Source organism: Varroa destructor, unplaced genomic scaffold, assembly GCF_002443255.2.
Source record: "Varroa destructor unplaced genomic scaffold, Vdes_3.0 BEIS01000004.1, whole genome shotgun sequence".
Classification (NCBI taxonomy): domain Eukaryota; kingdom Metazoa; phylum Arthropoda; class Arachnida; order Mesostigmata; family Varroidae; genus Varroa; species Varroa destructor.
In genome coordinates this window covers 14582951-14596774 of record NW_019211457.1, presented here as the reverse complement: position 1 = coordinate 14596774, position 13824 = coordinate 14582951, and the positions used below count along the sequence as shown (strand labels likewise).

The following is a 13824-nucleotide window of genomic DNA, read 5'->3' as shown; positions in this document are numbered from 1 at the left end:
TTACGCTGTCTTTTTCTTTACTCATTATGCGAAGGTTTCGGTGTTTGCTTTTACTTCTAAATCACTCCTAGTTACCTAAAGCACACCATAGTCGTATAGAAGATATAGTAATTATTCTAATAATTCTACCAATCTTTCGATTTATAGGAATACTAGAAACTTGTAACTAAATAAATGTATAGTAGTAAATTTGCATTAAAAGGTAGATGTCTTAAGCCGCGCTGGCTCCCAGGTTACCTTTCTGCTTATCACTTTGCACTTTAGATACGATTATTGGTTCAAGTTTTGTGAACGAACAATTAGAAGAAGACAGTATTAACGTTATAAACCTTGTTTGTTTTTTAACTGTCATGTTGTCCTTTATATGTAAGGTGAAAGATACGGGACGAATAGTCCTCTCTTCTATTACGAAGAAGTACCCTACTAATGTATACTGGAGTAGCACTTACGGATTCGAGGTATTTCACGAAACGAGGTTACCAAAAATGCATTTCGAGCGCGCGCTATTGAAATAAAAGAGACAAATTCAGGCTAAAGTGAAGAATATATAGTAAATAGCTTGTTTCTAATAAATTTATAGCCGGCTAGCCGGTCTCCAAGGAGTAATGTAAACCGCGGTATATATACCTTTCTAAATATTATCCAGGACAGAAGTCATATAAATGTAAATAAGGTTTTGTTTAAAAAAATAACTCTTATTGCTTACACATCGCCAAACATTATTCGTTTAGGAGGCAACGGGCAACCCACATTTATTAACGTTGTAATATATCTCTGCCAGTTATTGCGGTTATCTAAACACTAAGCCTACAGTGAGTGTTACGCATATCACATACGCATTCAAGAAGCGCAGTACTTATGACTCCTGGTATTCCTGGACTTCTGGCACTGCATTACACCTTACGTATTTAATAAACCTTAATCAGTTTCCAATGTCCTTAAAATCCTTGCTCTAACCTATATTTAATAAATTTGAATCGAATTCAAAGCTAATCTAGTGTAGAGAAAATGACGAAGAAGTTTCCTTTGATAAAAAACCTGTTCGCAGAGACTATGATGCCTTGTTGGGAGTCATAGTCAACTTTCATAGTCGAAAAGAAGCATATGGAACTATAAGTGGAGCTCTCAATCTGCCAAATTCTACCGTCTACTATACAGCTGCGCCCCCATCTGCGTAAACCACTTACGAAGATAAATAAAAACGAATAAATGTATGCAACCATTAAGCAATAGTTACAATATAATTGAAACTAGCCTTTTTTTTTCTTAACATATAAAACCTCCTTTTATTCAAGGTCTCCATATAAGTTAGGTTCCTCATTAACCTTTTATTTTTACATATATACTAATCATGGTAGTTGCCAAAGTAATGGCGTATCTGTGGTGAGCAAGACAAGTCGGCCTCTTCTACTCACTATATCAGCTTTAATGTTTTCTGCAAAAAGAAACTTTTTTTTTATCGTTTGAACGTGAAACCTTATTTGAAACTTCATTTGCTTGGTTCGTTTAGGATGAACAATTGGCATGACTACTCTCACCCCCTTTTTTTGTCAAGGCAGCAAATCTTCTAGATGCGGCCTATGGTCAGCTGTGTTTTGCGTATGTTGTAATTTTGATTGCTTGTTTATAATCATTCTTTTAGCGCCATAACTATGATTTCATGTCGGTTGCGATCAAATTGGCGTGGCTGCCACCAAAAACAGACAGGTGACTTTATATTTACAGCTGCACGGGCTCCCTTCAATCAGCCTGCACTACTGAGGGTAATTGCTATTATAGGATTTGACTCTGTATATGCATCATCGAAAAGATGCATATACAGAGTTGGTATGTTGTCGAACTAATATTAATAGTCCTAAAAGAACTGATCGTGTTTCGATCCTTGAAGTACATTTAGAAAGGTAAGACCCTACCAAGGGATCACAACACGACCAAATGGATGTTAAGAGCCCAAGTCTTCAATCATAATAAACCATCGGTGTTTAATTTCTTAGTAGACCAACAAAACCACAAACAATATTAACCATAAATTATGTTATGCACTCGCAAGTGCATAAGAACACGGTACAGTGAAAGCAACGAAACGACGATGCCACTAGTGATAGCAATGGCGTCATAGAAACATTATCCTCAATAGAGCAGACTGATTGAAGGGAGCCCGTGCAGCCGTAAGTATAAAGTCACCTGTTTGTCTTTGGTGGCAGCCACGCCAATTTGACCGCAACCGACACGAAGTTATTGTTATGGTTCCAAACGAATAATCATAAACTAGCAATCAAAAATACAACATAAGCAAAACACAGCTGACCATAGGCCGCATCGGTCACCAGTCTAGGGGATTTGGTGCCTTAGACAAAAAAAAGGTGAGCGTAGTCATGCTAGTTGTTCATCGTAAACGAACCAAGCAAATGAGGTTTCAAATAAGATTTCACATTCAAACAATAAAAGAAGAAGTTTTTTTTTTGCAGAAAACATTAAAGCTGATATAGTGAATGGAGAAGGCCGACTTGACTTGCTCACTACAGATACGCCATTATTTTAGCAACTATCACGATTTGTATATATGTAAAAATAAAAGGTTAATGAGGAAGCTAACTTATATGGAGACCTTGAATAAAAAAAGGTTTTATTTGTTAAGAAAAAAGGCTAGTTTCAATTATACTATAACTGTTGTTTAATGCTTGCATTCATGACTTTATTCTTACAGCTGCACGGGCTCCCTTCAATCAGCCTGCTTTGTTGAGGGTAATGTTTGTATGACGCCATTAGTACAATTAGTGGCATCGTCGTTTTGTTGCTTTCACTGTACCATATTCTTATGTAGTTTGAGTGCGTAACATTATTTATGGCTAATATTATTTGTGGCTTTGTTGGCCAACTGAGAAATTGAACACCGATGGTTTATTATGATTGAAAACTTGGGCTGTTAATATTCATCTGACCGTGTTGATACTTGGTAGGACATTACTTAAATACACTTCAAGTATCGAACAACGGATCAATGCTGTTAAAACTATTCATATTAGTTTGATAACATACCAACTCTGTATATGCATCATGATGCATAGATTGTATTAAGTATAATTTTGATTTCGGTGAGAGGTACTTTAAAAGGGGATGATTGACAGCATCGTATTACGTTATGATGATCCTCGGCTTGTAAACCAAAATTCATACTTTTTCTCCTAAAACGCAGACTCAAATAGTTCCAGCACCCAACTGTTCTTGGCGACACGCTTTGCTTTATCCTGTCTACTTCATAAGGGCCTTAACAACTGCTTTTGGATTGAGAGCTTTAAGGTCAACATAGGTTTGCCCCGTACCGACAAAAACGATTGGTTGTCCGGTGATATAACTCATGGACACAGCGGCTCCAACTTTGTCGTCAATGGTGTCAAACTTGGACAGCACGATGCCATCTATGAGACGTGGATGACCCTGCATTTTGCTGTGATCCGCAAGGGCTATGTTGAAACGAGTTAGCTGGTCCACTGCCTCATTACCAACGAGGGCTTCACCAACGAAGAGTAGAAGATCGGGACGGTTGACAACAACAAGCTTAGCCAAGGCGCGCATCAGTGGTTCGTTATCCTAAAACAATAAAAAATAACGGGTAGCACATTTCAACTATTTATTCTATCCTATACCCTTCCAGAAGGAAATGTTCATACTTGAATAGAACTCATATCTAGACCGTGTCAAAAAAAAGGCTCGAATGGTTTTTGTGGTTTTTTATATATAGGTCTGGCTTTATGAGAAAGCTTCGAGGGAAAAGTTATATTTCTGGTGAAAGCTGCGTTAAAAAATAAGTCTTTTTCATAAAGCTAAACTACGCTAAACTTCATTACAGCCACATTGACATTCCAGTGTTGCTATACTTCAAGGCGGCTATACATCCAGTGGCACCATCCACTCAGTTTTGGTTCCAGGTCTAAGCTGCATTATTATAAAATATTATAACAGATAATTGCCTTTATACGGTTAGCTAGAAAGGCGAATGTGAGCCTTTGATTTCAATGTCTACTCGAAAAGGCCTGGGCCGTTTAAAAAATTTCGTGGAGCGCTGAGGGTTACGCTAGATTAGCATTCAAATGCTCATCAAAATCTAGGATAAACTGCCTCACCTGCATTCGCCCTGCCGTGTCGATCAAAACGACATCAAAACGCGCCTCCCTTGCGAAGCTAATCGCCTCAGAGGCTATTCCAGCAGCATCTTTGCCGTACCTGGTTACATGAATATGACAAAATGTGTTAATAAATTTCAGCCGAAATACAAACAGTACTCAAATGATTTATATTCGAAGTCCCTTAACTTTCCTATTAACTATGAGTCAGCTAATTATAACTGCTGTCCAAGTATTAGATACCGTCAAGTAAACAAAAAAGATATAATAATTTATGATTATTGATCATTCTTTCGCGTCGTTCTTACGCATTCTAGAAATACAAGAAAAAACAACTTTGTGGAAGATAAATACATAACGACACTATAAATATATAGTTTGCTTACCCCCTCTCGTACAGCTGCACCTTGTCCTTGTGCAGTGTGTCTAGATGACGTACATGTGTACGCAGCTGTTCAACCGCACCAGCTCGGAAAGTATCACACGCAGCGATTAACACTCGACAGTCATTTTCCATTAGCCAGAAACAGATCTTGGCGAGATTGGTTGACTTGCCAACACCGTTGACACCACAGAAAGCGATCACGTAGGGACGATTGTCACGACGGCATTCTAGCACATCACGAAGAAGATCCATTCGCCGTTTAGGTGACAACACCTGTTATTTGGGAAACAAACATCCTACATTGAAATAATCTAACAGGCATCAGCTGAATATTTAACAAAGCAGAATAACAACAGAAAGCTACCACTAGGAAGGCCACTTCCTAGAAAACCATATAATAACTTCAGCAAATGTGTTTTTTAAAACCCAAGTCGATCTCATTCTGTACGCGTAGAAAGGGAATAAACTTTAATTATGCCGTCTACGTATTAGAAAGACATGAATCAGGGATGTGATGAATATTTCAATTGCAGTTCAAGGTATTGTACGTTTCATTTGATCCCCATTGGGAACTTACGGATTGAGTCGAGTAATCCGAATAACGGCTACTATTGGTTGTAAGTTTACCTGCACAAGAGCGTCTGACAGCGTCTCACGAATGACCGATGCCACTCTCTGAAATGAGCCCAATATTTGGCCTTCCATCTGAACGGCAACACTCTTGCACAATTGTGTGGCCACCTCTGCGGCTACGTTCTTGGTAATAAGATGTTCTCGCAACTTGTCTAGCACGGGATCAACCTCCGCTCGAGTTAGTGCCTAGAATAATAATCCCATTGGATTACAGTCCGCGTGTTACTAAACCTCAGCTAAATGTACATGATTAAAAACAAATTAAATCTGACATTAGAATGTGCACCTAATCACAACACTAAAAAAAAGAGTTGTCTTTTTTCAAAAACTCAGAGCTTCCTTAAATTTTGTTAATAATTCAATACCTCGTGTGTGTAATATTTTTTCAATTGACCGAAACAATGAAATTTTGCGGATGAATAAATTTTTATTTGCTATCGACCTCTTCCTTCACCTTTTTCTGCCATGTTCTCTATAGTTCTGCGTACATACCTTTTGTCCAACGAGTCCTTTGAACATTCCGAATAAGCCTCCCTTGACAATGGCCTTATGACCGGCAGCGTCGCCGTCGTCACAATCATCGTCAGATGAATCGTCGAAACCTATATCGCGAATGTCACCTTTAGCCTGTCCTACCCAAGACGTTTGAAACTGGAAGCGACTGCGCTCCTCAAGAACACCATTTCCAGACTATGCAAAACCGGAAAAACGAAAACAGTGCTGAATCTTCAACCCAAGGGTAGCCCCTACATCCTAATACAATATTTGATATAAGCTTTAAAGAAGTACACAGAAATGGTTTCTGATTTAGCAACGGAAAAAACTTGTAGGCAAGATAATCGAACAAAGTCCCAGCGATCTGGCGTATTTGACAGTCATATATGCCAACCATGTGTGACTTCTAACTCCTATACGTAGTGACTCATAAGCGAACACCTTGGGCCCTACCACTATCTTGAATCAATAAACAGAAAGCACGCACGTATACACAATAACCACGAGAAAGCTGTCTAAACTTACCGGTGCTGAAGGAGCCTCGGAGTAATCAAGCCCCGCAGTCGAATGACCCTGATTATCCCAAACACGGGCTTTCTTGCCTTTTCCACTCTCTTTGTTTATGGGCGGACTTTTCTTATTATCTGCACCGCCCTTGCTACCTTTTTTGTTCATTCGTTCAAACATCTTCTGACGGTTACGAGTCACATCTTCCAAATCTTCGTCCAAAGCTGCTGCTACAATTGGTCGAGTATCCTTTTTTGATTCTACCTCCTGAAACGCCTCACATGCACAATAACAGAATAGGAGTGATCACGCTCGACATTAGTCATATTTTATCGGAATCATAACCATACTTATGTTTAACATTATTATTATTTCTGCTATTGTAGTTTGAAAATAATAATAATGCTAAAAATAATAATAAGGCTAATTTTAGAATAGGTAGACTACACCGAACTACCGCGTAGTAACATACCTTAGGTGCGTCTTTTGTTTTATTATTTTCGATAAGGGCTGCAATTGTTTTTTTCGACTTATGGCTTTCTTGGAAGGTCCGCATTTTTGGAACCCGATTTTCTTTGCTTGCCTCTTCAGCCCTTCTTAGAATCTTAGGAAATTCGCCACTCATTGAATAGTTTGCGAAGTAATTACGGCTCTCGAGATCCTGTCTGCAATATGATGCCGTTAAGAAGTGTGGAATAAAGAGCTGAACTTATGGGAATCGCGATAAAAATAAAGAGTTAGAAAGGAAGGAATGAGGAAACCAGTTACTAAAACCAGTTACCAGATACTGGTTTCCTCATTCCTGTCGACTAAAGCTGCAATAACAATAATGCATTCATAACAGATGCGCGTCGTGTGTTCCCATGAAAATTGTAATTTTCAGAAAGGTATCTCCAGAGTTTACTTTTTTGAATAGGATATTACCTACATATACATAAAACCAATAAAACACCTGTTTCAATATGGAAGATGCTTCGGCGCACATTTGGATTATTTAACTTCGTTCCGCGATTTTGCAAAGGTGTATTTATCTGTTTTTAAATTAAAAGACCTTAATGCGTAAAATATAGTAGAAATCAGAAATTACTACTATTCACTTTGCATAATACCTAAAGCAAAGAGTACAGAAAGGAATGCTATGTAGGTATCATCTCACAGAGCTGCTGAAGCGCATAGCAGCCTCTGAGCCTTAAATACGGGTTTCTATCTACGAGAGTAGATAAATGCCTGGGTGGGCAAAAAACAGGCGCATTACGCTTAACGAACCTGTATTTATCTCGGAACTCGAGTTGTATATCATCAAGAAATTTGTCAACATACGACAGCTGAAGAATTTTCTGATAGGCTGTCACGAACACGAGATCAAACTCGTTGTCCATTCGGAACCTGTAAAACACAACAAATGTAGCAATTAGCAACGCCCCAAATTATCGTAATGCACCACCTTTCAGGGCTGTTTATACAAGCATAAATATATCCACAAACTATTGTACACTGTATCCCTTATGTGAAAAAAACTTGCTGGATTGGACTCATCTAGACTTCTTTTCGTTCCGCTAAAGGGATATCTTACTAATCTGTAACTGGGAAAATGCCTAGAAAACGCTACCGGAGTGACAGCTGGTTGTGCTGAAACTCTTCTTTGTGTGAGCGCCCTTGGAGGATCACCTCACGGATCAGCGCGTTAACCGCTGATGCGAACGCATCTCCGGTTGACTGGAAACACCAAAGGACGAGTCCGCTTTTGGAAAATATGGCAAATAAATCTAGCATGACTGTTGTCTATTGTTAGAACAGGGTCTTCTGAAAGGGGAAAAGCATGAAAATAAAAAGTATAGTTACAAAAGCAGGCAAGGCGTTAATAAAATGTAAACATCTCTACTGTTTTTGTAGTATCGGTTTTACTACAATAATTTAACAATGTACCCGACCTGCTTAAAAAAAACCTTAAAAAAAAGTTACTCGTCGTAATAAATTGTTGGCGTGCTAGTAGTAATCCTATCACAGGCGCGCAATATAACGTAAAAAAAACCACTGGCATTGTTTTCTCAGACCCGCCTACATTTGGTCGAAAAACACACTATTCAAAACAGCAGGTATAGGATTGCAATGGGACATGCAACAACAGTCTGCAGCGCGAGCTACTGCAGGACTTCAGTTTTAACGCATTGAACATGCTTGATACTCTATATTTTATATAGCCAATAATTATCTGTGATTTGTGTGACTAAAAAAATTTTTATTTTTATATTATCTAATCCTGAACGTGTCTCCAAGCAACAAACCAAATAACGAAAGAAGGAAGAACGCACCGGAGTGACACTGGCCTAACCTAGACAACCAAGTTTAGTCGGACGACAATCAATATTATAAACCAATGTTTTTTGTTTTACGTTCGATACTTTAATATTACTTCAGACGACTGGTTTCTGCCAATACGAAACGAAATCTGTCCACGCTTGAATTAGAACCTAGACTGTTACGTGTCCGTAGGTTCAAACACGTTACTAACTGCGCTATTACGAGGACACATTCTATATTATATGCAAACAAGCAGATTTCGTACTTCAGTGCGTCAGCTAGCACATGATACGGTCACGTTGTTACCATCGTCGCAGTCGACGAATATGGCCTTGAATCGGAACTGGTCAAAAGACTGCACGGAGTGGCTGCTCGTGTCTAACGCTCTCTACGAATGCCTACTTTTCCAATTTTTTTAGTGTTCTTTGATAGCACATTCGAAATCCAGAGGAGTCTAAACTTTAATAAATCTGCGTGTTAGTTTTTGTCAGGGACACCTTTTTCTGTAGAAAACCTTTTTTTTTTTTACTATAGAACACTAGTGATACGTTGCTTCGCACACATTTCGCAAGTGTATACAATCTGTGTTCGACAATAAACTAGAAAGATCTCATTCATAAAATTACCACGTGCCTGTGTACAGACAGGAAGTTGCATAATACGTACATCCCTTAACTTGTTTTGTCAAGTGCAGCTATTTCAATCTACAGCTGTGTCTGTAATAAGATCTTAGATGGAAAAGGTACGATCGATTCATTGCATAACCAAAACATGTGGATGTATAGCAGGAATCGTGGAACGCCAACTCTGTTTTAATCGAACGCATTCGTTATACACCATACGTAACCCATACACTAACACAAGATCAAACAATGGACCGCTTTTGGGCTTAATTATCGTTCCTTAGATTATGGCAAGGGAATAGAAACTTGATAATTTATACCGATCGTAGAGACATTCATCAAGAATGAGATAATCTTGGCAGTCATGCCAGTTAACATGCCAAAACCGAGTCTACACACCTGTATCAGCTGCTTGCTTCATAGATCCGGTCCACAGTAGTTCTTTGTATGGAAAATGGTGTCTAACCAAGCTACTACTGCCTTCATTCTTCAATAATAATTGATGGTCAATTATCCTATTCAGTGGCCTATTAGCATTCCGCTATGCAAAAAATACAAATGACCATGGACAGCTGACATTCAGAGACACCTGCTTCCAGCCACGACCCATGTCTTTCGCAGCACACACGCATAGTGAGCCTTGTAAGGTAAATTTCACTAAGAATCTATGAACTTGACTAGTCCAGCTGCCTTATGAATGAAATCGAGCGCTGCCAATTAACAAAAATTTAACCATTTTCATCCGCAAATATCACTCACAAAAACCAGCTTGTACTTCTTCGCTTCCTGCATAGGACAATGTTGTTAATCGCATATAACCGCCACCGGTCGGGATTGCCGAAAACATCAACACACAACGCCGCCAGGGCTCACAACTATAATTGCTTGCGTTCATACGAGCGCAACGCAAATCTGCACACACGAGATGTTGGTCAAATCGAACGCGACTGCTATACTGCACAAATCTCCAGTACTTACGGGCGGCTACTTCACGCTCTCGCGCAGTTGTTTAGCCCCGACATACACCCAGGATCGAAACCATAGACAGCCAAATTCAGTATTACGTTTCCTCCCAACTTACCGCAGGGAACTTGCCCAACGCACCCACTGTGATGACAACAACTAGCAGTTCTCCGGCTGAAATTATGGCCTCTGTGGCTACTCAACAGACGACGTAACAGCTGTGTTAAAATTCGAACGTGTGACGTTGCAAGCACCACTAGAGACCAGCAACAGTCGAAAGGAGCGCGCCCGCTAAATCTAGCGGGAAGGTGGTTTTTGTAAATCTGGAAAGGGCGAATGCGGGCTGCGCAGTGTGACGCCATGTGGGTGAGGGATGGGTTCAGTACTGATTATGACGTGCAATTAATGTCTGTGACGTCAATGATGATGACGACCGAGCAAGGCAGCCAAAGGAGTTAATTCGTTGGCTGAAGAATAGGCTGAATGTGCTATATGAGCTTCCTGGTGTCCATTGTTGACGCTAAGGACAGGAAAGCGCAGGGACACACTAGCGAAATCTACTGTCTGGGTAGCTCGGACTCGCGAAATTATATTTTAGCCACGTGAATTAAGTATTTGTTAGTAGATAATTATTATCAGCTCTCGGTGTATTAGCTTAAGTTTAATTACAATTAGCTAGCGGATGCAAGCGACGTTCACCGGAACCGGCAGAAAATGTTGTTTTGCCAAGAAACTGAGTCGAAAATTTGACCGAGGTTCATCTTTTGTTAGAAAAACGATTATACTGAGGCTCAATATTTATCCTAAACAACACACAACATTCATCCTATATATTTAAGAACCTTTTTGCACGGCTTAGTGCGAAGGTTTGAAATGATTGTATCTGCCTGCTATTTTATGAGTTGAGTACTCACTGGGACTCCTACGGAATACCTCGTTAATGAAAATGATGGGGACATGCTGAGAAATCTGAACGCCTTTGTTTTCTGTTAGTATCAACAGTTAGGCCTGTCTTACGATCTTATTTGGTGTGTGCTAGATGCAGGCCTCACTGTTCAGTTCTACAGGATCCGTTAACCGATAAGCTTGAGTTTAATAGTAAAGAATATAAGATGCAGGCCTCACTGTTCAGTTCTACAGAATCCGTTAACCGATAAGCTTGGGTTTAATAGTAAATGATATAAAAGCAGGTAATATCAAGAATTCCATGTTCTGCATGGGCCGAAGAGCAACTGCAGTGCAATCCCAATTTTGTGTCAAAAATAATTTTGCATTTCTATTGGTCTGGACAACTGGGAAAACAAAACTGTTATACACGAGCATACAAGAACCCTCACTTCAGTTACGATCAACCACTTTATGGATCTTAGGTAACCGCATGGCAACCACGGGCCGGAGGCTTCATCGGATGGATTTTGCTTACTGAGGTGTTAATGGCTATCGTTACACATAACCAGTAAAGTTTTTATTTTGAAAGAAATTTGGTGAACGCACAGTTTCCATGGAGAACCCATATTATCGCCGTGCCTACCCTATTCGTACAGCCTAACATTGCTGATTTTTCTACGGGTCTTTAAAAGGCACAGTCTTTAGAACCAGCCTTTCTAGAAATGGAAAGCTATAATCATATCGTATATGACGTTTTTTAAGCAAATCAGACTCTATAAAATGGTTTTTTAAAAATTATGTGCAACCTTATTATCAGTCAGTGAATAAAAATACGTTTGTTTTTGATCTACCATATTAAAGATCTTTCTTAATGTTCCTCACATTCATGATATTTATAGCCCGTGATGTATATTATATAGATTGCGTTACTTTAAAAAATCTTTACGACCTAAGAGAGCATAGATGTTCAGTAGAAAGCAGCTAGAAGTATCTAGTTAATTAACATCAAATTTTATACTATGTTATATATTTGGCATGAAAGGAGTATGTGAACGAAACGCACTGTTAACCTAAAAATTGCCGTAATCCGCAAGGAGTTCACGTAGGTTTCCAAAAGGCCACTCTTCTTATTAAAACCTATTAATATAGTCTTTGCGTTAATATGCAATCACTAACCTGTATAGTAAAATGAGCAAGAAAATTAATTTTTAGAAAACTTAATTATTTTCACATATTTCGCATTCTGGCTGTGTTATTTTACTCTACCAAAATTTGATTTTGTTTCTCTCAAAGGCCCTGTTAACATGTAAGAACTAATGACGTTTAGCCTGGATTAAATTTGATAGGGGATCGATAGCGTTTGTCGAGGTCAAATTTCGTTTGAACTGCAGTGAATATCGAGTAGTTGTACAAATGATTAATAGCCATTTCCGTGGCCTCTTGGTAGTCTGATAAACGGCGCCGCTGTCTCTCGTGGATGACATCACGATTTGAATCTTGCGTAGTACTTACGGTTTTAATCAACATAGAGTGGTAGACGAGGCGAATTGCGTTGACAGAACAGGACAAACTTTATTCGGACTATCTATGCCGTTCACGAGGTACTGTGATGTTCCTCATCATTCTATTGGATGGTTTTACCTAATGTTGATTCGAACGTTTTGTTAGGACTGTTTGGTCAAATATAGTGTAATCCAATTCGATTGTACCTTTTGAAGAGGCGTACGTGTCATTGGCGTGTTTTAGCACCAATGCGTATGCGGTACGGCACGTACTCATAGCTATTCTCAGCCATTCGCATTGTAAAATAGATAACCTCCAGTGCATACAACTAAAAAAGTATACAGGCTTTAAAACGGTGTCATCAATACATTCAAATATTACACTAGTAATTTTTACATTGAAGATGCGTGATCAGGCCCGATCCTAGTTTGCCAATCCTCTCCTCTAGAACGGAGTTCCGCCTCCATTAAGTACTTTGTTGTATATATAACGAGCACTGTCTTGCTGTTTTGAAATCTCAATAACAATATACACACTAAACTGTCCTTTGATCGATACTCACCAAATGACACACAGCATTATGTATTGAAAACTAAAGTAGCAAATAACTTTCCTGTTAAGCATAGTTGTAATATTCGCTAGCTTTTCAACGTTAAACGTATTAAACGTACCTCTTGTTTTACTAAAAAAACATGTTTTACTTTACTGTGTCTATCGTGCATTCACATAAATAGTACTATAGATTATTCATTGACCAATTACGTCGTACAAGATTTTCTGCAGATTCGTATGTCCTCTCAGCTATTTTTCTGCATTTACCTAACTTCAGAGCAATTTTTTACTCTACGACGAGTTTCTACGACGAGTAGCCTATGGCGATTCTAATGGAGCGAAATAGCCATGGTTAGGTTATACTGGTTGCTAAGAGACGCCTAGGTGCCTTGGCTAGTTACTCGGTTGAGAATATAACGATTGACCTGATTAAAGCCAGCGGTGTTCCGTCTGACAACAGGGTCCAGAGCGGCTTATGTTCTATGTATTTGGGGTGAAAAAGGGATTGTCTACGAAGCGATAATACAATACGCAACTTGTCGAATCTCCTGACGGCCTAATGAGCGACGATACTGCCTTGTACACAGAAGGTTCACCATTTAAATCATCCGTCACGCATTATGGTTGCGAAGGCCAAGTGTTTGCATGTGCAATAAGTCCGTTAAAAAATCATGTCACATATATCCGGATTATGTTACATTTAAATGGTATATCTAATGTATCCAGATATTGTGTTCTCTTACAGAAGAAAGAAAAGCGTTGAATAGTGTTTTTTAACGAACGTATCTAGCGTAACATGTTATGTTTATAAAATTTTGGGACTTTCGAAACGAACTCAAACCCACATGAA

At 39.1% G+C, this 13824-nt stretch overlaps 1 protein-coding gene across 6 annotated transcripts; it reads right to left on the bottom strand.

Moving 5' to 3' along the window:
• Positions 1–2596: 2596 nt before the first annotated feature.
• On the bottom strand, positions 2597–10309 carry SrpRalpha (signal recognition particle receptor alpha). 6 transcript variants are annotated; one of them, XM_022801888.2, is made up of 10 exons: positions 10150–10309; positions 7754–7947; positions 7411–7530; positions 6617–6809; positions 6163–6420; positions 5635–5832; positions 5137–5328; positions 4511–4782; positions 4125–4224; positions 2597–3591 (listed from the first exon to the last, which is right to left on the bottom strand). In XM_022801888.2, exons 2-10 carry the CDS (start codon positions 7915–7917, stop codon positions 3253–3255), a joined length of 1836 nt encoding a protein of 611 aa, XP_022657623.1. In that variant the 5' UTR covers positions 7918–7947; positions 10150–10309; the 3' UTR covers positions 2597–3252. The 6 variants fall into 6 exon arrangements, with proteins under 6 accessions (XP_022657623.1, XP_022657628.1, XP_022657626.1 ...); XM_022801893.2 differs by having other exon boundaries at positions 6163–6411; positions 10150–10308; XM_022801891.2 differs by having other exon boundaries at positions 7754–7944; positions 10150–10282.
• Between the last annotated feature and the right edge of the window lie 3515 nt (positions 10310–13824).

Coding starts and splice junctions, on each gene's coding strand:
- SrpRalpha (XM_022801888.2), bottom strand. CDS start 7,917: ATGCTAGATTTATTTGCCATATTTTCCAAAAGCGGACTCGTCCTTTGG. Junction 7,531..7,753: donor CACAACCAGCTGTCACTCCG/GTAGCGTTTTCT, acceptor TGTGTTTTACAG/GTTCCGAATGGACAACGAGT. Junction 5,329..5,634: donor AAGGACTCGTTGGACAAAAG/GTATGTACGCAG, acceptor TTATTATTCTAG/GCACTAACTCGAGCGGAGGT.